General features: G+C 44.3%; 1 protein-coding gene across 2 annotated transcripts in view; it reads left to right on the plus strand.

The window, feature by feature from the left end:
• GPR107 (G protein-coupled receptor 107) overlaps positions 1 to 24,606 on the plus strand; it is a 69,101-nt gene extending 44,495 nt beyond the window's left edge. Inside the window, exons 15-18 of one of the 2 annotated variants that reach the window (XM_008578879.1) lie at positions 12,556 to 12,605; positions 14,592 to 14,675; positions 15,937 to 16,058; positions 23,588 to 24,606. In XM_008578879.1, coding sequence (XP_008577101.1) covers positions 12,556 to 12,605; positions 14,592 to 14,675; positions 15,937 to 16,058; positions 23,588 to 23,684 — 353 coding nt within the window. In that variant the 3' untranslated portion in view covers positions 23,685 to 24,606. The remainder of the gene's footprint in view (positions 1 to 12,555; positions 12,606 to 14,591; positions 14,676 to 15,936; positions 16,059 to 23,587) is intronic. The other variant, XM_008578880.1, reaches the window with a different exon arrangement.
• The last annotated feature ends 2,153 nt before the right edge of the window (positions 24,607 to 26,759 follow it).

The following is a 26,759-nucleotide window of genomic DNA, read 5'->3' on the forward strand; positions in this document are numbered from 1 at the left end:
GTCTTGCACAGACACACCTAGCTCTGGTTCCACTGTGTTTTGCCTGCCAAGATTTACTGGCTGTTGCTGCCCTTGAGTTTGTTTCCTTCTCTTTCTCCAGTGTCATTACCTTATAGGACTGGCTTGGGAATATACAACATAAATTTAATTAACAATCTCTGCTTCTTATCATCCTTTTTTTGGCCTTGTGTTTCTGAGGAAAAGTCAGAGGAAGTATTCTAAAGAATCTTAGCTTTTATGTGTGCTTCAGAAGCATTTAAACAAATGTTGATTGGCTAGTTGTAGGGTTTATGGAGGAATGACTTCATTCGGAGCTCCTGCCATATTCTGAAAGCAGCTGTGGCCATAAGAGGTATTTGTTAGGGTGGCAGTTCTCAAAGGGGTCATCAGGGTCAAAAATATTCTCATAGTAATATGTTATTAGCCTTTTCACTGTTGACAGTTGTACTGATCATGCAAAAGCAATGGTGGGTAAACACCTGGCACTTTTGCATGATTCAAGGCTGTGACAACAAACTGTACTAGGAGCCATTGCATTCTTTACTGCCACCTCCTCTGAAAAAAAGCTCATGTCACTTAAGAATGGCCTTGATGAAATAGTAAAGACTATTAATGTTATTAAATCTCAACCCTTGAATACATGTCTTTTAATGTTCTGTGTGGCCAAATGAGAGATATGCATGAAGCCCTTCTGCTGTGGAGTGCAGCACAGTGGTCGTGGTCTTGACAAAAAGTACGTGTAGGATTGTTTGAGTCACAAGCTGAACTAACCACTTTTCTCATGGAACACCATTCTTATTTGAAAGAATGACTGACCACTATGGTTACTCATACTTAGTTTTTGGCAGACCTTTTGAAAATGGACGAAGTAAACATGTCACTTCAAGGAAACAACTAACAATATTTGTTGCCAGTGATAAAATTGTGCTTTCAAGTGAAAATTAGAATTTAGGAAAACTTATATCCACCACTGTGAGCTTGACTGTTTCCCAGTTGTTAAAAGACTTCTGAGGAGAGCAGAAGTGATGTTAATAATGTGATTTTGAAAAATATTTTATGATAAAGTGTTCCAGTACTTGGGAGATCTGCATAACTTACTGCAACAGTATCTTCCACCTGACCAACACATGGTATTCCACAGCCATGCATGGGTAAAAAAACCCATTCAAGTGCAAGATGGACCAGTGGCGGTTAATGTAGCAGAGTGTGAAAAGTCCATTGATAACAGTTTTCAATTCCCCACCTCACTTATCCTTAGAAGCTACCTCTTGTCAAGTTTTAATTTAGAATCAAAGAAGACTATTCACTGAAGATACTTCAGTTATCTGAAAAGGCCTCCATCTATTTTCTTCATATGTTCCAACCAAAACGCTCCCTGAAAACAGATTGAATGCAGAAGCAAGTATGAGAATCCAGCTGTGTTTTATTAAGCCATACGTTAAAGAGATTTACAAAAATGGAAAACGATTCCACTCATTAATTTTTTTTGGAAAATTATGTTTTTACAAGAAAATGTTATTTATGTTAACATGTAATGGCTTTATTTTTGTTACTTTTAAATGAATTATTAAATATTTTTGAAATTTCTGTTTCACTTTCTAATGTGGTAAATAATCATAAATATAACCCACATAAACAAAAAGTCTTTGGGGTCCTCAATAACTTAAAAGTGTAAAGGGGTCCTGAGACCAAGAGATTGAGAACCACTGTGTTAGAGATGCCTGAGTTTCTCACAGTCTCACTAGTCTCTCATGGCAATGTGAACGTGAGTGAAAGCCTGTCTGCTTCTTTTTTTCCTTTACCCATTGAGGTTATTTAAGACTTATTTGGCCAGATGGTTGTGGTTATTGAAGATGTCCATTAACTCAGAGCAACTCATGCCAAAGGACTATGTTTTATTTGGGTGTGTTCATGTAAACAGATCTAATGAAAAACCTACTAGTGAGAAAAGAGAAATAATCATTGTGTGTATTGTGGCTGCAACTCATGTTTATATATTTAATTATTTTTCGTTCTTGCTTCCCTTAGACTTGTGGTTCTTATCCCTTCTTTGGATAATACTGATAGATCTATTTGAGAATTTAGTTAGAGGTATAACCCCCTGCCCCCACTATCTACATAAAATTTTTCATGCGATTTCATGGGATTCATGGACCCCAGATTTAATAATCCCTTCTTTAGGTTAATTTAAATCTTTTGGGAGGGTGCAGGGGGAGAGTGGCTGGCAGGTATGGGGATCCAAACCCTTGACATTGATGTTACCAACACCATGCCCTAACCAAGTGAGCTAACTGGCCAGCCCAGATTCATTTAAATCATCTTACTACTCTTACACAATGATTTAGATAGAAGCACACCAGCATAATTACGATGTGAGGCTCCCCTCATAGGACTGCTTCCTGGGAGAGACCAGAGTGAATGATGCACTGAACTCTATGGTTTGTGTCCTCTCACTGTTTTCTTGCTTTCTCTTTTCTACTGCTTCCACTGAAATACACCTCAAAGAACATTTCTTCTGATATTTTTTTCTTTTCTTTTTAAAAAATATTTACATTTTAACCATTTTTAAGTGTATAATTCAATGGAAAAAAGGACATTCACACTGTTGTGTAGCCATCACCACCATCCCTCTCCAGAACTTTTTATCTTCCCAAACTGAAACTCTGTACCCATTAAACAATAACTCCTTATTCCCTTTTTCCCAGCTCCTGGCAGCGATCATTCTACTTTCTATCTCTAAAATTTGACTACTCTAGGTCCCTCATATAAATGGAATCATACAGTATTTGTCTGGCTTATTTCATATAGCATAATGTCCTTAAAGTTCACCTATATTATAGCATATATCAGCATTTTCTTATTTTTTAAGACTGAATAATATCGCATTATATATATGTTTATGATATGATTCATATTATCTTTTAATTCCATTTTTTCATGAACTTTTTGAAGTTCCTTCATATACCACATTTTGTTTATCTGTTCAGGTGATGATGGACACTTGGGTTTCTTTCGCCTTTGGGTTACTGTGAATAATGCTGCTGTGAACCTGGGTGTACAAATACCTGTTCAAGTCCCTACTTTGAATTCTTTTGGGTATATGCCCAGAAGTGAAATTGCTGAATCCTGTGATAATTCTGTGTTTAATTTTTTGAGAAACTGCTATACCATTCCCCGTAGTAGCTGCCCCATTTTACCTTCCCACCAGCAGTGCACATGGATTTCAGTTTCTTCACATCCTCGCTAACATTTCTTTTCTTATAGTAGACATCCTAGTGGGTGGGAAGTGGTACTTCATTGTGGTTTTGATTTGCGTTTTCCTAATGATTAGCCATGTTCAGCATCTTTTCCTATGCTTATTGGCCATTTGTATGTCTTGTTTGGGAAAATGTCAATTCAAGTCCTTTGCTCATTTTTTAATTGAGTTGTTTGTTTTTGTTACACAGGGGTCTTCTTGCTTGCCTAAGATAGTCAACTACTTCAAGAGGCCATTGAGCATTTATCTGGTGTTTTATGTGATAGCTCATTCCTTTTGCACATATCCGTAACGCAGAGATGAATGCATAGTAACTTGCCACTCTCGAAAACTCCACCTGACATTAAAAGATTTGCCCTTGTCTACTTATTGTGGAGAAAGTTCAGTGGTGGATGCTGCAGAAATAAGCCATTGAGTGGCTTTTGGATACTGTATGATATTGTCATTTAACTTTTTTCTAACTAAAAATATAACCTCTTTTGGGGGAAAGGAGGAAGCAGAGATTCCATCTTGTAATTTCCCAGTATAATGATATTTTAGACCAGGCGTTGTCAAACGATGGCCCATGGGCCAAATCTCACCCCTAACTATTTCGGTAAATAAAGTTTCATTCTGGGCCGGCCCCGTGGCGCACTGGAGAGTGCGCCGCTTGAGAGCGCGGCGGCACTCCCGCCGAGGGTTCAGATCCCATGTGGAGACCGGTTCCCGCTCACTGGCTGAGCGCGGTGCGGGCGCAACACCGAGGGTTGCGATCCCGTTGCCGGTCCCCGGTACGGGCGTGACACCGAGGGTTGCGATCCCATTACCGGTCAGTAAAAAAGACAAAAAGAAAAAAAAAAAAGTTTCATTCTAACGCAGCTATGCTTATTTGTGTACGTATTATCTATAGCTGCTTTTGCATTACAACAGCAGAATTGAGTCGATGCTACAGAGATCTTCTGGCCCACAGTGCCAAACATTTGCTATCTGTCCTTTACAGAAAAAGTTTGCCACCCCCTGGCTGTTCTAGACATTTAAGACACAGCATTTTTAAGACAGTACATGTGATGTGGGGGTAATGATTGCTAACTGTTCATTCTATACTTGAGCACTTCGAAAACTATAAAGCTCACATAGATGTAAGATAGTATTGCTTCTGAGTATTTACTGAATGTCAACTTTGATATTTTACCTAACCTATTACTATAAGTATAGGTGAAAATCTGCACTTTTCTTCAACTAACCAGTTGGTTTTTATCATGGGTTACTCTTAGCTTATTAGCAGAGCTGTAGGTTATAAATTTCCACCTGGGAGGTTAAGTATTCTATTCCCTGACTTCTTTGATTCAGTGCCTGGTTGCAATTATAGGTTTGTCCAACCTCTGTTTTTGCTTTCCAAGCAGATACTAAGGCAGCCTCAGAGCCACTGAAGCTGTTGGCTGTGAGGATTATTATAAGGTTAAGCTTGGAGACTCCAGCTCAGAAGCTTTAGGAATAAGGAGGTCAGGAGAAAGAGGAGAACCTCCCAACTGCACATATTGCTGTGATTTTTGCCTCTGTAGTGCATGAGGAATACTCTAGAACTGGGTTTAGCCTAGTCAAGAATGGGCATTGGATTTCCCTCAGACCTGCAGTCTGCACATCTGATGAAGACTATTCATTGGAATGACACCCTCGAGCAGTATCTTGTGATATAGGAGAGAAAAGGCAAAAGAAATGAGATCTCTTGATCTGATTGCTCAGAAAATTGTCACCCTTCCTTTGTCTCTGTGTAGCTAGAGGACACACCTGTCAATCCACTCCTGTGCTAGAGTGTGAAACTGCACCATTAGAGCACTGTCAACAGTCTTCTGCACAGATGGGAGAATCGGCAGGCAGAGAACACTTTCTCTTTAGGCGCTGTGACGGGAGCACTTATAACACCTCTGCATCTCTTTTGTGGCATGAGGTGAAGTGGCATCTGCAAAAATCCTCCAAGGATTCTGTCCTGCCCCCTTAATTCAGATGCCTTTTGTGTGGCATCTATGATGAATGCCTGACACAGGGTTGTGGGTGCCAGAAACTATAGGTGAGATTTTGTGCATGTGTGCATTTACCTGGGCAGAGGGTCTGTGGCTTTCAGCAAATTTTTAAAGGAGTTTGTGACCCTAGCAAGATTTAAAATCACTGCTAGACATTTATGAAGAGAGAATGAGAGAAGGAGTATATTTTATTAGGCTGGTTTAATACAGTGACTTTTAATTTCTTTGTGGTTTTTTTTTTTTTTTTTTTTTTTTTTTGCAGTTGGCCAGTACAGGGATCTGAACCCTTTAGCTCAGAGTTACAGTTTAAATTCTTTTAATCACCGAATACCTCTCTTCATTACTTTTTCTCAACAGAGAATCCAGAATTCCCCCCAAAATCTAATCACAGCTTCTGATCAGCATTATGAAATGATTGATTAACCAGTGACACCACTCTGAGTTCATGTAAGCTACAACCAAAAGCAAAGAAGCCTCTCATATTACCTGCCTGAAAAGCAGCCGCTCAGAGTTACAGTTTAAATTCTTTTAATCACCGAATACCTCTCTTCATTACTTTTTCTCAACAGAGAATCCAGAATTCCCCCCAAAATCTAATCACAGCTTCTGATCAGCATTATGAAATGATTGATTAACCAGTGACACCACTCTGAGTTCATGTAAGCTACAACCAAAAGCAAAGAAGCCTCTCATATTACCTGCCTGAAAAGCAGCCCTGTCGTGGACACATTGCCAGTTTTTTGTTAGGCCTTTGAAGTATTGGGAACCTAAGTACCTCGGGGAGCCCACAGCCGCCCAGCAGGCCTGGTTATCAATCTGTGGCTCATGCCCTCCCGGGCCTGCCTGGGCTTCATTCTTCTGCCTAGTGGAATTAGCATGCGTTTGGTTTCCGTGTGTCTTAAGACATTGTGAAACCAACTCTTCTTGATAAGATTTCTACAGTATTCAGGGAAGGTCAGGTTCTCTTACTGAGAAGGATTTGCCTACTATTGACCAGCCTGTGTCATCAAGCACTGGAAGTCTGACCTTCGTCCTGGCCCAGCTCACTGCTGATTGTGACTGTGTGCAGTGGACTGCCAGTGGGAGGGGGTGATATGCACCTCAGCTCAGCTGCTGCCTCGGAGGCAATGTTTGACTGATATAGCTCACAGCACTGCGGCTGTACGCCGCAGGCTGGCAGAGACACAGGAGGGACTGATGGGAGCAGAGTCTGAGATCAGGGTGGTCCTTCATACACCCCTTCTCTCTCAGAGCTGTTGATGGGGTCCTAGAGTCAAAGGGCAGAAGGAGCTGGGAACTCAATAGACTCGACAGCAGAAGTCTTTTACAGAGCTGGTCTTTCGGTGTCAAATGGTGTTTAGTCCACTCTTGTGGGCCATTTTTTGCTCCTCCTCTGATGCTTTTTATTTATCATTTAAGATATAATTTTGCTTACAACAAGATCCATAGCCCTTAACCATTTAACTCCATAACTTTTGACATCTCGAGTCATTGTTTTAAATGTATATTGGAAATGTATTTTGAATACTTTTTCACATGACCCTCAATAGTTTGAAGTTGATTTATTCTCTGCGTAGCTGATTTTAATTGCTTGCAGCCTTTCCCATGCTTGCTTCCAAAACTGTCTGTGAAATGGACGAATGGGATCTCCTCTTAGTGGAGGCCAGGGACATCCTGTGAGCTAACTACTCCACAGAATGGACACTTTCAGGCCAGTGGGGTCCTAGGTCAGCGTGTGGCCGGGGTTCTTTTGTGTCTTTCTGGTGACTGCGGGAGGCTGTGCAGCCAGGCTTTCAGGCTGCATGACCACGTGTCCCTGTGCAGAGTGAGCTTGAGCCCAGAACTTAAGCAAAGTGTGGAAACACTAAGATTCAGTGTGAGTCAGAGTGACGCTAATGCCATCCAGGCATTTGCCACCATCCTTATTTCTTTAATTTTTGTGTTTGACTCAAAATTCCCTGTGAAGACAGCAGGGAAGAGGCAGGAGAAAAGGATGATGGGTAGGCAGGGATGTTTTTAAGCCTTGAAGCTTTCCTTACATACAAGGAAGGATTGTTTTGGAAATTTTTCACCCTGTAAGTGGTTGTCATGGGCCTCTGCTTCTGTGTGTCCCATAAATCACAGTATTAACTCCTTAGCACAGATTGCCAGCAGCTCCTGGGGATTGCCCAGCATTTTGAGGCATGGTCGTATTGCTCTGAACTGCTGATGGATTATAAAGCTATGACTTACTTTTCTCTTAGTGTGAGGTGTAGGTGTTCAGAACTCGGTCCTTAGAGGGAGGTAGACTTGGGTTTCAGTATTGGTTTCTCCACTTACAAAGCCGTGTGACTTTGGTAGTTTACTAAACTTCTCCAGGCCTGAGTCCTTCATCTGTGAGACAGTGCCCCTTCCGTCATAGAGGTTAATGTGAGATGAGGCGTTAAGAGGTGCCTGGCAGTGCCTGGCACATGGTGATCACTCAGTAGATGGTGATGACCAATGCTTTTGTTTTTGTCATTGTCATGGTTCCAAGACCATCCAGGGCAGTCAGCTGGGGGTTGGAGGGTTTGATCTGTCTCTTTGCTGGCCTGCTTCCTCTTTGACCTAAACAAGAGAGGTGACAGTCTAGGAAAGGGGCAGCATCTCCTGTAGATGGTGCTCATTGGCTCTTGTGCTGCTGGGTCAGAGAGAGTGCGTTGACCTGTCAAGCATTTGCAAGGGCTGTGGAACTTCCTGCCTCACTGCGCTCCTGTTCTGTTCTCAGTAAAAAGTCCTTACCAAAATCCAGAGTCGTGGTCATTCTCCTAAGAGTAAGTGAGAGAAAGCAGAATCCACAAGAGGTCAGCCTTTAGGAGCTCCAAGAGCAGGTGGGTGGGATATCCCTCTCCTGTGCCCAGTCCATCTCCTCCACTCCCCGGAAGATTTTCAAAATCTTTTTAGAATGGGGGCAGCCTGGTATCTGTACTGCAGTAAAGCTCTGCAGGCCATTCTGGTGTTCACTCTGGTTATGTACCATTGCTATGAAGCAATCCTAATCCACCATAGAGAAATTTTCTTCCATATGCGGAGAGGGGTGCCTTGAGAAGGAAGAGGCAGGCCAGGGGCAGGCACACGGAGTTATGCAGGTGCAGGACCGGAATGCAGGCTCCTACCTGGGACATTTTTCCTCTCCCCATGCTCATTCTTTTACCATATTTGCTGCTTCTCATGGTGGGGTCAGAAATAGCTAGCCCAGCCTTGGTGAGCCTTCACTCCTGTGGGATGCCAGCCCCCTGGTCAAGTGAGCAGCAAGCCATCAGTGTTCTTACTTGACTCTAGGGAAATCTTTGGGAGAAAAGCAGAAGGAGGCTTGGGATTCCAGGCTGTGACCTGCTGTGTTGCTGCCCATTGCATAATGCTGGTGAAGCTTCTCCCCAGAGCTGGTTCATCCCCTGCTCAGCATCCTTACTCATCATGTGCATATGACAGAGCTGCTTCCAGGAGAGCCTGGGGTTCACTGGCAGCCCCAGGTCCCCATATGTTCCAGTTTTACTTACCAGAGTCTGGATTCTTGCCAGATGTGGCAGCCACTGTGATACAACATATGCCACCTTTGGTATTGGGATAATCCCATATAATTTTAATATAATAGTAATATTGTAACATCAAACATTTGAGTGCTTACTGTGTGTGCTGTTTGCATTCTGTGTATTGTCTCATTAATTCCTCAAAGAGCCCTAAGGTTAGATGTTGTTATTCCTGTCTTAACAGATGAAGAAACTGAGGCTCAGAGAGCTTAGGTGACTTATCTGAGGTCACACAGCCAGTAAGTAGCAGAGTTGGAATTTGAACCCAGGATATTCAGATGTGCAGGGCCTGCGCTCTTAACCACTCTGCTTTCCTGTTTCTTACTCTACTAAGTAAGCTGACTTCCTACCTTCACTGCCTCAGCTGTGACTAGAATACCAGTGTGCGCCTCAGTAGCCTGATCCCCACGAGCAGCAGTCTGAATGCCTTGTGTGTGACTGGAAATGATGTACGCATGCCTAGTAGATTTTGGTAACAACCAAAAGCTCTGCTTGTTGTGGCTGTGTTCCCCAGAGTTAACATTGGTTGTCCCCGAGGTCCATATGTCAGCCCCAGCACATGTCGTGGTGACATTTCTTCATTGGTGCCCAGATATGGGGCATATAGGCTTATCTAAGGAGAGGTTTATAGTCTGCCTCCCTTCAGAGCATGTCTTAAGTTCAGCCTGGAGGGTGTGACATGGTGGCACACAATGCCATGTGTCACGCCTTCCACTCCCTAGCTCTCACATGCTTGCTCCTTAACCCTTTACACCTGCAGTGCCTTGACCCCTCTGTTTTTTCTCAGTTGCCAACCCCAGCCTCATTTCCTTCCCCATGAAAGGGAAGGGACCACCATAAGGCTTTGCCTTATGATTTCTTTGTCCTCAACTTTAGGACCTTGTTATCCTTTCTTTTCCCCCAGCCAAATGCCAGGGTGGGATCAGCCTATTGTTCACCGCCCCTGTCTGCAACTTGATTGCTCTACATTGTTAGAAAAATATCTCACCACCTTTTAGAGGGGCCTCCACAGATTCATGGTCTCTGACCTCAGTTGGGCTCTTACTCTTGTTTCTCTCCATCCTTCTGCACAGTGAAATTATTTTAAAGCATAGATGTGATTATGGCACTGCCCTGCTTACTACCCTTCGGAGGCTCCCTGGGGTCCTCCGAACCAACAAGGAGGATAAGCTCATGGTCTTCAGATCTTACTTAAATTTTGGCTTTACTCTTAGCCTGGCTCAGCTACTTTTGCTTCCCTGATATGTGAAGCTGGCTCACCCCTGAGCTCCATTCAGGCCCTTTGCAAAACCCTCTCTGTCATCCCTTCTCCCTGGTCTGGGTTGGGAGCCCATGCTTCTTCCTGTCATGGCAACTTGAAATCCAGGAAGAAAAACAAGACACTTCTCTGTCTGGCTGACAGTTCTCAGTGAAGCAAGGTAGGATTTGATTTATCAGGACTCATTTCAGCAAGCAAAATTCAGAAGAGACTTAAATCATTTTTATTTAAACAGTCTAATTGTTGGTGCTGTTTTTTTTCTCAGTTATTCACAAAGAAGAGAATTGAGTGGTCATGTTAAGGAAGTATTGGCTTGTTTGGGAGGGCTGCAGTTCCTGTTGGGGTAAGCTGGTTTTAGGGGGCAGAGTGCAGTATGAGCTGATCATTCATTGACCACCACCAGGGTGAGTGGGAGACCTGCACACATAAAGGAATACAAAAGGGTCGTATGGACGGGCACAGTTTGAAATCCTTGGGAACTTTTATTTATCTGTTGTTTCTCAGTGTTCATGTCTTCTCAGTGGAGCCTTTCCCATCCTCCAGATGAGGCAGAGTGCCTGATTACATTCTCCTGGCAGCGTGTTTTTTTTTTTTGTGTGTGTGTGTGTATAGCTCGAGCCTCAGTGCCCCAGCCTCCCCATGGGATGGCAGCTGCCCAGGGGCAGAAGCCCAGGGCCTGGCTTGAAAATAATGTAAGTTTGTATTGACTGAATGAAAAAAGGGATGAAAACCAGGGAGATTTAATTTTTAAAATAATAATAATAACAGGACTGCCAATGAGGTTGCTACATGAGAAAACCTTTGCCAGTCTGCCTCCTGTAATTTCATTTTCTTAGATGTTGTGTGTGTGTGTGTGTCCATTGCAACTCTAAACCTTCTTATTAGGATTTTTGGAAATGTTTGTATCATCTGTGTATAACCATGTTGAAATGTTAAAACGTTTTGTCAGTTGAAATCATTTTGACTTGGTTCCTTTTGTTTTATTTAGTTTGGCTACTAGAAAACTTATAGTTACATAGGTGGGTCACCTTCTATTTCTGTTGGACACCCATAATTCACCATCTCTAGAGCAGCCTAAGCTGTGATTTGATTGAGAAAAGAAAGAGTATGTCACATCTATAGCCTGGGTATTGAGAGTTTAGTCTTGCCTACAGCTCCTAAAGTAGAGGACCCAGTGTCCCTAAGTGCACACGCTGACCCTGGCATTGAGTTGGCCTCAGACAGCAATTGCTGTATTAATATATGCAATTCAACTCAATTCCCAGGACTTTGTTGTCTCATATTTGCTTTTTGTAGAAATCAAGTAAAGAGATTACGAAAGATTGAACTCACCTGTTCTCTACAACATTCTCCTATGACCTCCAACTGCTTCTGAAGGTGGCACAGTATTCCACTGCAACTCTAGATGTAGATGTTCTATCTTCTAACTTTGAGTCAGAATTTTGCAGAAAGACTTGCTGAACATGTCTTCATCAACATGTTTGGTTTCTCAGATGAGGTTCCTGCAGATAACTTGTTAGTAGATAATCATGTGAAGATAATTTATGGTTCCAGGAATTTCTTTTGGAATCCTAAGTTTGATGCCCTTGCTAATCATGAGCCAGAAGGGGAGGAAGAGGAACTTTGAAACTTCACTACCCACAGTCTCATTCCTAAACTGAATCAGTAATTGAAAGCTATTATGCAAAATTAACTTGCCTCCTGCAGGAAGGTTTATGATGAATGAAAAGCTTGCTTAATAAGGGAGGGAGCCAGGCTACCCTCTGGTCATCAATATTTCATAGCCAAAGACAGTGTCAGGAAGTTAGCTGTCCTGGCTCTGCTGACCTTGAGCATTCAGGAAGGTAGGACACAGCCAGGGAGGTTGTATTTTTACAAGAGACACATTATTAAATATGTATCATAGATATGAGATACATATGTTGACAGAATAGAAAAAGATATACAAAGCAATCAATAATTACAAAGTATGTTTATATTATCAGGAAAAGTAGACAAGATAAAAAAAAAATTAAGGGCTTATTACAAGGCACTAAATGAAAACTTAAGTGAAATTTGCAAAACGCACCTGAGGGTTAATTACATTTACACTCTCAGCTAGTGGGAGGCTCCCCCAGTCGGTGCCCTGGGACCAACCTGAGACTGGTGCTAGTGGAGGGTACAGCTCTGTCAGCTGCAGTGGCAGCACTGAAATAGTTCATGCTGGCTGTCTGGTGGGGGAGTCCTGATTTGTAGCATCTGCAACTCCCACCATGGCTGGTTTAAAGCTGCTGACCCCAGAGTGAGAGATGCCCTTGAGTTGCCGGTGCAGGCCAGCTCCCACAGCTCCCTTGCTTCTTGGTGGTTGGGGGGAGAGCCTGCCTAGTGGATTTGTTTCCAGATACATGGATTCATCCATTAGCCTCTTGACCAAGAAGTACCTGAACAGGACTTGATTTTAAAGATGAGAAAAGAGGTTAATGAGCCTTTCATTTTGTTCTTTCTTCTCCCTAGCTGCTATTAACTTAGCAAAGCTGAAACTTTTCAGACATTATTACGTCTTGGTGAGTAAAAAAAATCCTAAATCTGTAAATAAGGTCAATTCAAGGAGTATGGCAAGTGAACTTCCAAACAATTGGTGAGAGCAGGTGATGTGCTTCCTGGAGCTGTATGGATTTCATTTTACAAATCAAATTGTGTCCCTTAGGATGGGAAATTAAATATTTGAATTATTTCTTTTTAAGTTTTAGTTTTAAATTTGACTTTAAATACTTAGAAAAGTAATATATGCTTGATGTAAAGAAACAAACAAACAAACAAAAAAAACCCCCCAGCAACCCAAAACCAAAGACGCAGGGTTATAGAAATATAGCACAAGCCTTTATGAGCCTGATCTTCCATCCTCCTCCTTTCCTACCCTTCCCAAAGTTAACAGTTTAGTAGTTATTCCTCTAGGTTTTTTCTAGACCTGTACCATACATAGCTGCTCCTTTGACTTGCTGTTTTTCTAATTTAGAAAAATGGCTTCACATCATAATGCTCTTCTGCAGCCTTTTTTCTTTTCAATTAAAATTATTAGAGTAGGGCCGGCCTGTGGCTCAGTCGGGAAAGTGCGGTGTTAATGCCAAGGCCTTGGGTTCGGATCCTGTATAGGGATGGCCGGTTCGCTCACTGGCTAAGCGTGGTGCTGACAACACCAAGACAAGGGTTAAGATACCCTTACCGGTCATCTTTAAAATAAATAAATTAATTAAATAAAATAAAACAAAATTATTAGAGTAGATACCTCTTTTTTCTTTCAAATTTCCCCACAGAAAACTAGTTTCATGTCATAGTAATAATATTTCTCTTAAGGACAGAAAAATTGAGGCAGTTCTTATAAAACCTAAAAACAGGACTGGGAGGGACGTGAAGAGTCCTATAAGCATAGCACCAAAGACAGAGCTTGCTATGAATTAGTAAGGATCTCAATTTCTTGGAATATATAAGGTATGGGTCTTCTAGAGTTTGCTTCCTGATTCCTAAAAGAAAGTTTCCACACAGGTCTTCCATCTGTGGTTTTGGCACTGTCACTTTGGACAGTTCTTTTGCCTGAGCAGAGATTAGAGACTTCAGTGGTATAAAAGCAGAGGCAGATGATCCACTTGAGGTTTTTTTTTTTTTTTTTTTTGCTGTGGATTTTGTGTCAGCCACCAGAAAAGGCACAGGTGTCAATCCAAAGCCTCTCGATGGATGTGGTGACAATGATAGGTGGTCCTCGATGGCTGGGCTGGGGTTCCAGACCTTTATGCCTAAAACCCAAGTGTGTCTGGCCTGGCCTGCAAGCTGGCCACCCTAAGCTTAGGCCCAGTGAGCAGTCCGTGCTTGAGTGGCCAGCAGGTTGCGTCCTTGTCACAGTGAAGAAATGAAGGCATCTTCCCTTGCTAGAGTACTTGGTAATATTTGTACTCTGAGTATGGACCTCAAATGTTTATAGCATCTGCTGATAAAGAGACTCAAAGCCAGCATTTTTCCTGTGTGGCTTTATTTTGCTATTACTACTGGTAAATATCCTTCAAAACCTGGGAATAAAAAATATTACCCTTTGGAGATTGAAATCAAGGTGTTGTGTATGTGGATAGAGTGAGGAAGAGTTGAGAGCAACCATACTATGGTGTCTTGTCCTCCCTGTTGGATATGGCTATTATCAATATCTTGGTCACCTAGAGATAGTGAAGAAATCCTTTCAAGTGTAGTGTCATGACTGGAGTAGCCATCTCTCTCTCTGCCGACTTTATTATTTTTATTTTTTGCGGCTGGCCGGTACAGGAATCTGAACCCATGACCTTGGTGTTATAAGGCTGCACTGTAACTAACTGAGCTAACCAGCCAGTCCCCTCTGCTGAATTTATTAATTAGAACTATAAGTGTCAAATAATTTTCTCCAGGTAATTCTGTTTTCTGTTTCATAGAAACGGAAATAGTTACTTTGTGAAAGCAAATTGTTGGAAGAGAGTAGTGCCCTAATTTCTGTGGTGATTTTATTTCTTGTTTGTTTCCTCTTCGTATAGATTGTGTGTTACATATACTTCACCAGGATCATTGCATTTCTCCTAAAGCTTGCTGTTCCGTTCCAGTGGAAGTGGCTCTACCAGGTATGCTGCTCATAGGGGACAGTGCTAGAGAATTTATGTTTCAGGATGAAGTCTTGGGTTATGTGAGAAATCTGGAAATAATTGCATTATTGATTTTTAGTTCTCAGTGTTAAAAGTCTTTGAAAGAGAAAAGCCTCAGGCAGAAAGAGTAGTAAGATTTTCCCTGTATAATTAAAATTTAGATCAGACATCTAAATCTTTCTTGGGTTATAGGGCTTAGAATAATTTAGAATTCAGACCTCCCTTCTTCTTTGCCCATTATTATTATTCCAATAATAAAGTATCTTCACAGTATGCTAGAACTAGCTTAACTGCTAGAGCCACCAAATGATTGACTTTTTCTTGAAGAACTCACTTGGTAGGAAAAAGTGGATATATGATGTGATCTTAAGAGATACCAGTGACAAAAAGGAACCCTCCTACACTGTTGGTGGGACTGCAAAATCGTGCAGCCTTTATGGAAGATGGTGTGGAGGTTCATCAAACAATTACAGGTAGATCTACCATATGACCCAGCTATTTCACTGCTGGGTATATACCCAGAGGAATGGAAATCATCATGTCGAAGGGTTACCTGTTCTCCCATGTTTATTGCAGTGCTATTTACAATAGCCAAGAGTTGGAACCAGCCTAAATGCCCATCATTGGATGAGTGGATAAGGAAAACGTGGTATATCTACACAATGGAATACTACTCTGCTATTAAAAAAAAAATGAAATACTGTCATTCACAGCAACATGGATGGACGTAAAGAAAATTATATTAAATGAAATAAGAAAGAGAAATACCACATGTTCTCACTTATTTGTGGGAGCTAATAAAAATAAATAAATATACAAATGAACGGGGGGTGGGGGGAAGAAGACACAACAATCACAATTCCTTGAACTTGTTAAGACAAGTGAACAGATATGATGTTGATAGGGGGAGGGGGGAGAGAGAGGGAGGAAAAGGAGGAATTGGTAAAGGGACACGAAAATCAACTATATTCAATATTGATAAGTTAAAATAATTATTAAAAAAAAATATGTACCACTGAAGACAGGTTAAAGCAGGAACTCAACTCATCTCTGGGGCAGAATGCTCCTGGCTTAGGCTTCAGCAAATCTAAGGAAAATGCTGTCTAGCAGTAAACTCTGGCATTTCAGTAATCAGTGAGTGGTAGATTGTGGGGGATGTGTCAGTTTGTTTAGTTCCACTGCTTTCTGAAGAACAGTGTTGCTAATTCCTTTATTTTGGGGTGATTTTTTAAACTTACAGCTCCTGAATGAAATGGCCACGCTGGTATTCTTTGTTCTAACGGGGTATAAATTCCGTCCAGCTTCAGATAACCCCTACCTACAACTTTCTCAGGAAGAAGATGACTTGGAAATGGAATCTGTGTAAGAAATCTCCTTTCTTACCTCTCTTCCTTGGCCCCGACCTCTTTACCTCACTAAAAGCAGCACATGTGAATTGGACCAGCTGCTCTCAGCATTTTGTTGCTCCAGAGGTGGTTCCTCTATTTTTAGCAGAAGGAAGTGGACTCTTGAGCCCCAGGCTGTCTTACTTAGTTTGAAGTACAATATCTGCCAAGCATTGCTCAGTCTTGTCAGGGAAAATAGAACTTGCCATTCTGGTAAGCATCATTGGAGCCTGCTTCTGATAACTCAGTGGCATGAAGTTGGGAATATACTTGGCCAGTTCAAAACTACTGAGAACAGGCAACCCCACTTCCTGTCAGGCTCTGCCATTAGGAACTTATGTCTGAAAATGTGATCTTCTGAGTCATCCATAAGTCTGCTAATGAGCCTCAAACGTCCTTTATCATCAGATAACTAAGTGGCTTTTCACAGCTAGCACAATGACTTTGACCTTTATCTGAGCACTAAGATGGGTTTTCTGAGCTGCAGGGTAAGTGACTCTAGGGTCCTATTTTCTGGGAAAGGGCAGTCATTTTCTAGAAAAGTAAATGGTGATTAAGCATATTTGCTTGCTACTCTGAAATGTGATAGGCCATTGTTGTGTTTGATGATTAGCCTAAGGCTGAGTTTTCCCCTTTCTTTTTCATTGGTATCAAGTGTACTGCCCCCAGCACTGGTAGCCTTTGGCTTTTCTTGATTCAAAGGCTGAGATTTGGCCCATGCTAGGCTCTGCTGATTGTCAGGCAGGTTGAGTGGCATGGAATAACTGTGCTCAGCTCCATTGTTGGAACAGTAAACTGCTAATGGGCCCCAAACACATCTCCCTGTGCAGAGGAAGAAACACCTTTTTATAGACAGTAGAGGGAAAAAATCAGGGTGACCATCAGACATGCCTTATCTGGAAGTAGCAGAATCTGAGCAAGTGACTGTTGGCTAAAGAGGCACAACTGAGAGCCAGCCTGGTGAGCAGCAGCATGAGTAAGTAACCTAAAACCTGGTGTGTTTACCCAGTTCCAGGCTGAGAGACCTTTAGCTTGTTCCATCGGTGTTATGCAGAGTTGCTCTGGGGCAGGCAGCTGGAGCTGAAAGACTGGGTCATTCTGCTTTACTGACTTGTCCTCCACAGCGGCAGTGTGGGGTCCTGTTCCCCACGTCCTTTCCCTCCGCCATTACATCCTGAAGTGTGGATGCATGGTGAAGGTATTTTTGTCTCGTAGCAAAAATTTTAAAAAATTTTTTTGGTGTTTGTTTTTCTGTGACAATATTTGATGATAATGGTGATCAATTTAGCAAGAAGGTGTTTGTGGGAATCAAGGGAGGGAAGGGAGAGGGAGTAGATGGACAGACCACCAGACTAGTGGGAACTAAACAGTGTGTTCTTTATTCTGGCAAGATTTGGGCAAGGTTAGAATGTTGGAGTCAGGGAGAATCCCTTGGTTGCCTAAGCTTACAGCCCTAAGACAAGGGGAAGAGTGCATGATTATGCTGAGTGGTTTTCCGTGGCTTAGTGTGAGCCACACCGTAATAGAGAAGTGGGCTCTTCAGTGGCAGAAGGACTGCATGTGGAACAGCTACAGAGACAGTCATGTATTTAGGGCAGTGATATTTCCAGTGAGCACAGCTCAGTTTAGCCTGTGAAACAGAAGTAGTTTAGGAACTGATTGATGCAAAGTGCCTTGAAGTCAGCAAGGAAATCATTCTTGGGAAGTTCTTCTGGGGTTTCTCTTTAACTAAGAATGCTACTGTTGGGAAAGTCCTGTGGATTGATAAGATGTGACAGAGCAGAACCGGCCTGAGACGGCAGCTCCGCTGTCAGCCTGCTGTCAGCCCGCCTTCCAAGCTCACCTGCAGGTGGAGTGTAAAGGCTAATTACAGCTTCTTGGGAATGACACAGTGCCCAGGGCTGTCATCTCTCTCTTCTACTTGGTTGCTGTTCCTGGATGGCACCTCTTAGGTCCTCCAGAAATAACTCAAGCCAGAGGCAAGCAGAGCCCTTGCCTCTGTTTTCTGGAAGGTCATTAGCTCCCTGTAAACCGTCATCAGTGGGTGTTTCCTGAAAAAGGGAGCTAGGTCTGATCTCTGCCACAGGACAAAGCACCTCTTTATGGGAAGTAACATTCCTTATGCCTTCCACCCTGCTGCCCCCCACACTCCCCCATCCAAAACAAATCTACACTATTCCTAATGAGTCTTACCCAGTAGAGATGCATGAACTCTGACCTGGGCCATTCGCTGACTTTATTGACTGAGATTCTGGTGGTTTTTTTTCCCCATGTTCTCACCTCCTTTATCTGAAGCTGGGCTGTGGGAGCGCAGTCCTGCTTGTTGATCCCAGGACTAAGACCCTCCCCTTGGGGTAGAGTGCTTCTGGAGGAGCCTCTTCCACCCTCCTCGGACCCTGGCCTGCACGCAGTTGGCACAGCTGTCACCCCTTAGGCCTACTACGGCTTCTCTCTTTGAGCTTGGGAATGAGGGCACAGTCAGAGGTTATGCTGAGTTTCTCTTTCCCTTCTGTTTCTTTCAGCACCCCTCTTGGGGCTTACCAATTTTGGTAACAATTTATCATTAAAAAAATAATGGATGCAGTTTTAATTTATCAGATTTGGTAGCCGCCTCCTGTGCTATGCATATCTTCAATGTTCTAAATTATTTCTGTCATCCTGAAAAGTGAGAGTAAGAAGAAATGTTTGGTGTGGGTTCCAGGGCTGGAAGTTGTCTCCTGGGGTTTGCATTCCAGAGTGCTGTCCTCAGGGTTGCTGTTAACCTTCTACTTCTTCCTACATTCATTTGGGTGGATGGGGAACAAAGGTGGAAATGGGAGTCACAGACTAAGAACTGTCTCTTAATCAGGCCTCTCCACATTTCAAGTTCAGAAAACATGTGTCCACAGGCCACTTAGGCCCAAGCCACATTCGATTGCAGTCTGGTGTGGCAGAAGGAACCTGTGTTCATTCAGCACTTTTAGTTGCCAGCACAGAGACTCAGGGCTTTGCAAGGAGGAGGTTGTCACCATTTAGATGCAGAAGGAAAATGAGAGGCAGCCCTGGGTTGTCTGCTCTTTCCATCTCTGGTTTATAAAGTCCCCATTCCTTCTCGCAGGCACCTCTCTGCTCCACTCCATCTGTATTAGTCTGTTTCTATTGCTTATATCAGGATACCTGAAACTGGGTGATTTAAAAAGAAATGAAATTTATTTCTTACAGTTTTGGAGGCTGGGAAGTCCATGGTCCAGGGCATGCATACGGTGACGACCTTATTCTTGGTGGTGACTTTCTACAGCAATGCAAGGTGTCACTTGGTGTGCATGGGCTGAGCAAGAGAGAACTAACTTTCTCACTCATTGTCCTTATAAAGCCATCAGAACCATGCCCATTACTCCATGAATGGATCAACCCATTCACGAGAGCACAGTCCTCACAAATTTCATCACTTCTTAGATGCCCCATCTTTCAGATACCATAATTGGATTTCCTACCCTCTTAACACTCTTACAGTGGGGGTCATGTTTCCAATACGTGAACTTTTGGGGGACATATGTAACCCATAGCACTGTGCTCTGCAGACTCACCTGTGCTGGTCCCTCTGCTTGGCTTAGAAGAGGGAGCACCACTGCTTGGCTTAGTGCTGATGCCCCCTGCCTCAGACTGGCTTAGGAGCTGCCAGCCCTTGAGGCAGGTGCCCTCCTGAAGTCAGGAGTGGCTCAAAGAAGTGCTTCCCTGAGCAGCACTGGAGGTAACAACAGCTTCTGCTGGAAGCACATGTTGGGTTTGGCAGGCAGAGAGGCCAGTTCACTTGTGCGTGGTTGTGAGTGGCTGCATTAGTCCTCTGGGCGGTGGTGGAGTAGCAGCTCGTACAGAAGCCCTGCCCTCAGGGAGCTAACTGGTAGTGTGGGAACAGTGAGAAACAGGAGGTGTGCTCTGAAGGAGGTCTGCACCTGGGGCGAGAGGAAGGGCGTCTCACCAGGCAGCAGAGAAGGAATGAGTAGAGCAAGAAGGGCAGGCCTCACTTCCTGTCTGTGGAGTGAGTGGTTGGGGCTGTGACCTGGGCAGCTCCACAGCCTGTCTCTAGAGCCTCTGAGATGGAGTTTACACTGCAAATCACCGCAGCCATTGCTTAACCTGAGCTTTGTAGAGCACCTTTCTGTACTGCTTGTATGGCATTTGAAAATGGTTATCTGGGGTGTAGGTTGCTGGCTGTGTGTTGGCTCTTCAGCTGTTTGGTCCCCTTCAGTGGTGGCTCTGAAACTAGGACACCCAGGGAGGTGCCTGCAAAGTTGCTGAATCTCCATCTCTGTGTATCCCTGCTGGGGAGGCTTTAGGGTGTTAATGTAACCTAGGTCTCCTTTCCCCCTGCTGTAGTGTTGGAGCTGCAAGGAGAATGGCTGGCACCAAGTCCACAGCACTTGGGCCCCAGATGTCCCTTTAACTTCCCAGAAGGTTGCTGGGGAAACAGGATGTAGTTGTCGTCCCCTACCCCAGCTCACCCCCAGTATCTGCCGTCAGGTTTCATCTCCTTCTGTTCACTTCATCAGTTCAGCAGCTCCCAGTCCTGGCTTCATGCTGAACCCCACCACCACCTGCCCCACCTCTGACACCCTCCTGGGCTCCCATGTACCCTTATTCCCATTCTCCCTCTTATTCCTAGCACCATCCATGCCCAAAGCCACCTCTTCCATCTCTTCACTGAGCGTTCCCCAACCTCCAGCTCCAGCCCACTCGCCTCTCCTGAGCTTCAGGCCCACCTGCTCACTGTTATCTCAGACTTGAAACTGCAGTCTTCCCAAGCTTGACACTCCCTGCATTTTCCACAGGCCTTAATGGTACTGCCATCCACCCAGTCACCAACAGCAGAATGTGGGTGTTGGCCAAAGCACCTCCCTCTTCCTCAGCCTGTGTGGAGTGAGTGACCATATCTTGTAGGCCTAACTTCATTTCTCTTACCCCCAGCCCCCTTCTCCCAGTGCCCCTGCTTTTGTGATGGCTGATTTCCTAACTTCTGGTCTTCCCTTCCTGTCCATTCTCCTGGGCTGCCAGAATCACTTGTAGAGTGCTTTTGAAGGGTAGGCTCCCTAGCCACTCCCCTGGAGGCTCTGATTCTCAATGCCTAGAGTTCAGGTATCTATGCTTTCTAACTCCTTCTGGTATCCTGAGCTAGAACCAAGGCTGAGAACCCCTGGTATAAGAATCAAGTCTGTCCATCAGTAACAGGCAGAAGAGGCTGCCCACAGCCCTGACTGCCTGTGTCCACCCATGACTCTTCCTGCCTCTTTCCTTCACGGACTGCTGTAGGTACTGCTGTGACTACCTAGCATTCCCTGACTGCTTAGCAATCCCTGAAACTTTTTTTTTCTTCCATGCCTTTTGCCTTCTTTCCAGAAACTTCCCTGCCCTCCTCCCACCCCTCCATCTTACTGACCAGGTCCTCCTCATCTTTCAATACAGGCTTCAAAGCTTCCTCAGTTCCCCAAGCCAGGAGTATTCTTCTCACCCGGAGCCATTTCCAGCCTGGCTTGCAGCACGCCTGTGTGTGTTGTCAATGGCTTTGTGTTGATGCTCTGGAAGACTGGCTTTTCTACTGGGCTGTGGGCTCCCTAAGAGCAACAGTCCTATTTTTCTTTTCCTCTGGGACTTAGCACCAGGCCTGTCTTGAGAGAATAAAAGCTGTTTTCTCAATTAGACCATCACCTGGAAAGGATTATTTTCTCAGGGAAAGCAAGGTAGAAAATGTTTTCCCCAAGCCTGCTGTCAGACTCGAGTCACAGTGAATGTGCTTCGGCCTCTCAGTGTCATTGTGTGGTGAACTCCTTGTCCTTTGGTAACAAGGTGCTTTAATGATAGGATAGTTGTATTATTACTGGGAGTGTTACTGAAAGACTAGAGATTGCATTTCCTTCTGATCCAAACAGGTGTGGAGGGTCTGCTGTGCTGGAGCTGGAAGGCTATGGTTCTCTTGCTCATGCGGAGGCACTGCCTCCCTGTCCCTTCAGGAGCAGCCCAGTGTGCCGTGATTCCTCTTGGGGAAAGTGTGATCTCTTCCTAAGGAGGTCAGGCCTAATATGTGAACCAGCTGACAGGCCGTGATGCGGGGTGGTTTCAGTTGAGGCATCTCCTTTGTCTTGGGGGTGCCTTTACTCTCACTGACAGCACCTGTGGGAATCTTAGTTCCCTTGAGAACCACATTCTGGCAATATACCTTGTCCCAGCTTTGCCACAGGTACAAATAACCTGTGAGTCTGAGGGACTCTTGTTGAGAAAAGTCCCAACTCTGGGGAGGACTGGATGGCTTTGAGGCCTGGTCACAGCAGCAACTTGGTGGCAGGAATGAAGGAGGAAGGAAAGGAGAAAGTTTTTTTTCACCTACCTCATAGAAACATTTATTTACCATGAAGTGCAGGTGGGCGCACTCTAGTTGTGTCACATATAAGGCCAGTGTGTCACCATTTGTAGATGAAGGGATTAGGTAGTTGGCGGAGGGATAAGCTGAGTCCATGAAGAGATTCTGTAGAGTTGATTGAATTTATTTCACTGATTAGGAAATTCCTTTTGGTCCATGATGGGGGAATACAAGTGCCTCATTGTTTCCTCTGTAGACACTTAGGGAGATGCTAGGCCAGGTAGTTTTTGACATTCAAAATCTCTGCTTGGTTTCTGCTGCTACTTACGGAGCCCCCAGTTCCTTCATAAATACAGGACACCTTAGAACCTATCCAGGTCACCTTTTGTGAGGTAGGAGGTTGTCTTCTCATAAACCTGGCTGGTATTCACTGTGATGTAGAGAGCTGCCTTGCTCAGCCTCTCTTGCCTTGTGAGACCCGCGTTCTTCCATTTCTAAGTGTCACGTTTGGTGAACGGCTCTATTACTGTGAATCACCAACAGAGTAAGACCCCTGCCCCGGGAGCTCACAGAGTGGAGGCAGAGGCCACGTGCTGACTGACAGCCATGTGGCCTGGATTTGCAGAGAGTAGCTAGTTCTCTGTCTGTAGTTGTCAGAGACTCTTTGGGCCCGCAAGGTTCCTCCAAACCTGTGGTTCTGTCCCATGACTCAGAAATGATCCTTTGTGGTTGGTTATTATAAATGTCTGTACAGCCAATTAGCTTTCTCTTCTGAATGTTAATTATGATTCAGATATTGGTCTCATAATCATAATTATTATACTGGGGGGATCTTCAAGACGTTCATAGAAAGGTTCATATTATTTTTTAATTCCATTTTCCACAAACTTTTTGAAGCACCCTTGTATATGCAATGTAAAAATTCTGGAGGTCATAACAAAAAGAGATTAATGGTGATTGTAATAATGACAGCTGGTATTTGTTGATTAGGCACTTTGGAGAATCTCTTTTTCTCCTCATGACAGTTCTGGAAAGTGAGAATTATTTATCATACATAAGCACAGAGAAGTCAAGTGACTTGGCCACGGTTACACAGCTAGCAAAGAGTGGGCCAGGATTCAAACCCAAATCTGTCTCTGATTCTAGAACTGTTTTCTGTTTTTTTCCTTGTTCAGAGTGACAACGTTAGGGGTGATGGAGAATATGAAGAAAGTCAAGAAGGTGACCAATGGCTCTGTGGAGCCTCAGGGTGACTGGGAAGGCACCGTGTGATGGAGCCAGCCTGAGGAGGACGCTGTCAAAGGAGACTTTTAATTTATTAACAGTCTATTGGTGAGCAAGAGCAGTTCCCGACAGTGAACTAACTATCGGCACCTCCCAGCAGTGACACCACAGAGCACATGGCTGGGAGCAAAGTGCCACGGAAACCTAATTTTGTATTCTCTTTTGTGGAAACTGGATTTAGCTGGTTATAGGCAGCTAGAATTCTCCTTCAGGTGGGCATGGTGGGGAGGGAGCATAGAGGAGAGGGAGGAGGACAGAAGGAGGAATTTATTTTTAATTTAAATTTTTTTACAATTGGGAGCTCTGAGGTATCTGCAGCCATGATCCCAAGTGTGTTGTGGCATAGAAAGGGGTGTTGGTGGTGGGGAGGTGGGTGGGAGGCATGTGTCTGCTGCCAGTCACAGTACGGGAGCAGGGCTTTGTGAAAGGGTCACATGTCTACTGATGATACAGGGACTACAAAGGAGGGAAAGGGACAGTCTCATTACACCTTTGGGAGACAAAAATGAATGAAATTAGGTTAATCTAGAAAGCAAAGTCAAAACCCAACTTAGTGTGTAGCACCTGCCCCAGGATTCCTAGCCCTGAATTTTGCCTCAGACCTTTATTTCAGATTCTAAAAGTGATCAGGAACCAACAGCTCTAGAGGCCCAGTAGTCTTCTTTCTAAAAGGGCTCTGTCCTCTGAGGGCTGTAATGTCACTGTCAAGGTCGTGGCCCTGGAACACAGTCCAGCTGGTGGGAAATGGGTTTCTTGATTGAGGTGTATTCTACGTTGCTTAAGGGATGGGAAGAAGTGTATGTGTATGTTACAGGTCAAAAAGCATCCTCCTATAGGATTTCCCTGCACATCTGGCTCTCCTAGCTGTCCAGAGCAGCACTGTCTTTCCTTTTTTTTTTTTTTTTTTTTTTTTTTTTTTTCGTGACCGGCAACGGATCGCAACCCTCAGTGTCGTGCCCGTACCGGACCAGGACCGGCCACGGGATCGCAACCCTCGGTGTTGCTCCCGCCCCTCGCTCAGCCAGTGAGCGGCCGGTCTGTATGTGGGATCCAAACCCTCGGCGGGAGCGCCACCATGCTTCCCAAGCGGCGCACTATAGCAGTGCGCCACCGGGCTGGCCCAGAGCAGCACTGTCTTGTTTCCCTCTCCTCTCATAGCTTGTTTCTATTTTGTGTGATCAGAATTTGGGGGGAAATGGGAAGGAATTTTCCTTAAGGAGCAGCTAGGGGCAGAAAAGGGTAGTATTCAAGCAAATATTAATGTACAGCAAATCATCATCATTCAAAGCTTTTTCTATAGGCTAGGTAAGCATTCTAAATAGATGAATGAAACAGACTTGGTTCCCATATTCCAAGAGTGTATGTATGTGAAGAACATGAGTGTGATTAAACAGAGTTTTACTCTCAGGGATTTCGGGATGGTGAAGTCTTTCAAAGAAACTCACGAAAGTTCCTTTCTGGACTTTCAGATCTTGGGGATGAACACAGCTGCCTAAAGGGAACAGTATTGCAACTCACAGATAAGCCATTTGATGATGGGGCAAACTCAGAAGGTCCATTGTGACTTGAGGTCTTAGGAGACCAAAACATGGCCCCAGCAGGAAAGCTACTTAGTGCTTAGGAGGCTGGCTGGGTAGAGTCACTTCCAGAAGCTTGAGCCCAACCCTGCCTGGGCTTGTAGGTGAGCTGTACCTGCAGGAATAGGGGCCTTGGGGCTGGGGGAAGGGGATGAGTAGGACAGTCACAGTCTCTTGGAGTTGTTTTCTTACCTCCAGCTCAGAAGGGTCAACCAGAAACCATAGGATTTGGCGGTCACACTTACAATCCCAGGTTTGGGAACCTGGAAGGGTTTTACTCAGAAAACAGTTGTTTTCTCTCTTCTGTGCCCTTTCACTTCCTAAATGACCAGCACGGAAGTGGATATCCTTTCTATGCACTTTCATAAGCCCTTGTGCTCTGCTCAGCCCCCTATTGGCTACTATGGAGGAGGAGCAAGTGTCTTCCCAGGCCGTGGATGCTTGTCTCTCGGCAGGTATTCTAGGGGAGTGTTTGTGTATCTTCTCATCTTCAGGAGAAGGGTAAATATGTCCTAAGTATTCATGTAAGGGACCCCTTTTTTTTTTAAAGGTAATGTGGAGCTATGTGACAGGAGAAGGGGGATTGGATGGAGGATGGGAACATTTTAAACCCTTTCTTTTCCTGCATGTACACACAATACCAGCTCTGCAGAAATGTATCTCATGCTGGGACCACCAAAGCCCTCCTGGGTACTTCCCTCACAGGGACCCATTTGCTGTTTCTCCTGCAAGCAGATGTTGTTGACCAGGCGATAGACTCCTTGGCAAGAACAAGAAACCTCCCTACTAGAAAGAGTCTCCATGGAGGTGTCCTCATTTCACATGCTGGATTTTTCCAGCAAAGAAGCCTGTGAGTGGAGGAGCGAGAGGGAGGATGAGAGTGTGTGCGGACAAGCGCTGTTGGGCCTGGCAGTCAAGGCCAGAGCCTCAACGAGCACGCTAGCTTGTGAACCCAAGCACCAGGACACCTGTGGGCTCACTTGCAGAATGGCTGAGTGGCTGCACTTCTACAGTCCTGATGCTTCCGGAACAGGACTGTACAGATGAGATAAAGGAGTATTTTTAAAGTAAAGGCTGGCTACAGCCTTCCCCAACTAGCAGGTCATCTGCCCATATTGTAACTGGTAGAAGGTTTGAAGTCAGACAGATGATTAAGAAAAATCAAAAACCCAGTCTAAGATTGGGAAAACAGGTGGTGGTTCCAAGCCCTTAAGAAATCATTGAAGTTCTCCTTTCCATTCTATAAATTTGTCTTCTTTTTCTCCATCACTTAATAGCTGTGACCCAGCGTTCAGCTCTGCTCTTGAATAAAGATGGCTAATTGGGGTCCAAAACCAAGTAGTTTCACCAACTCACAAGCCGCTTCCTGCAGCCTGATTTTCACGATCCACTTTGGCTTATTGTAATATGGTGTTGAACGGTTAAGCCCTTGCAGTCTTTCAGGGATTGGGCAGAAAAGATCGCGTGCATGTTGCAGAGCCATTGG

The sequence above is a fragment of the Galeopterus variegatus genome, unplaced genomic scaffold (assembly GCF_000696425.1).
Source record: "Galeopterus variegatus unplaced genomic scaffold, G_variegatus-3.0.2 Scaffold1777, whole genome shotgun sequence".
NCBI classification, from domain to species: Eukaryota; Metazoa; Chordata; class Mammalia; order Dermoptera; family Cynocephalidae; genus Galeopterus; species Galeopterus variegatus.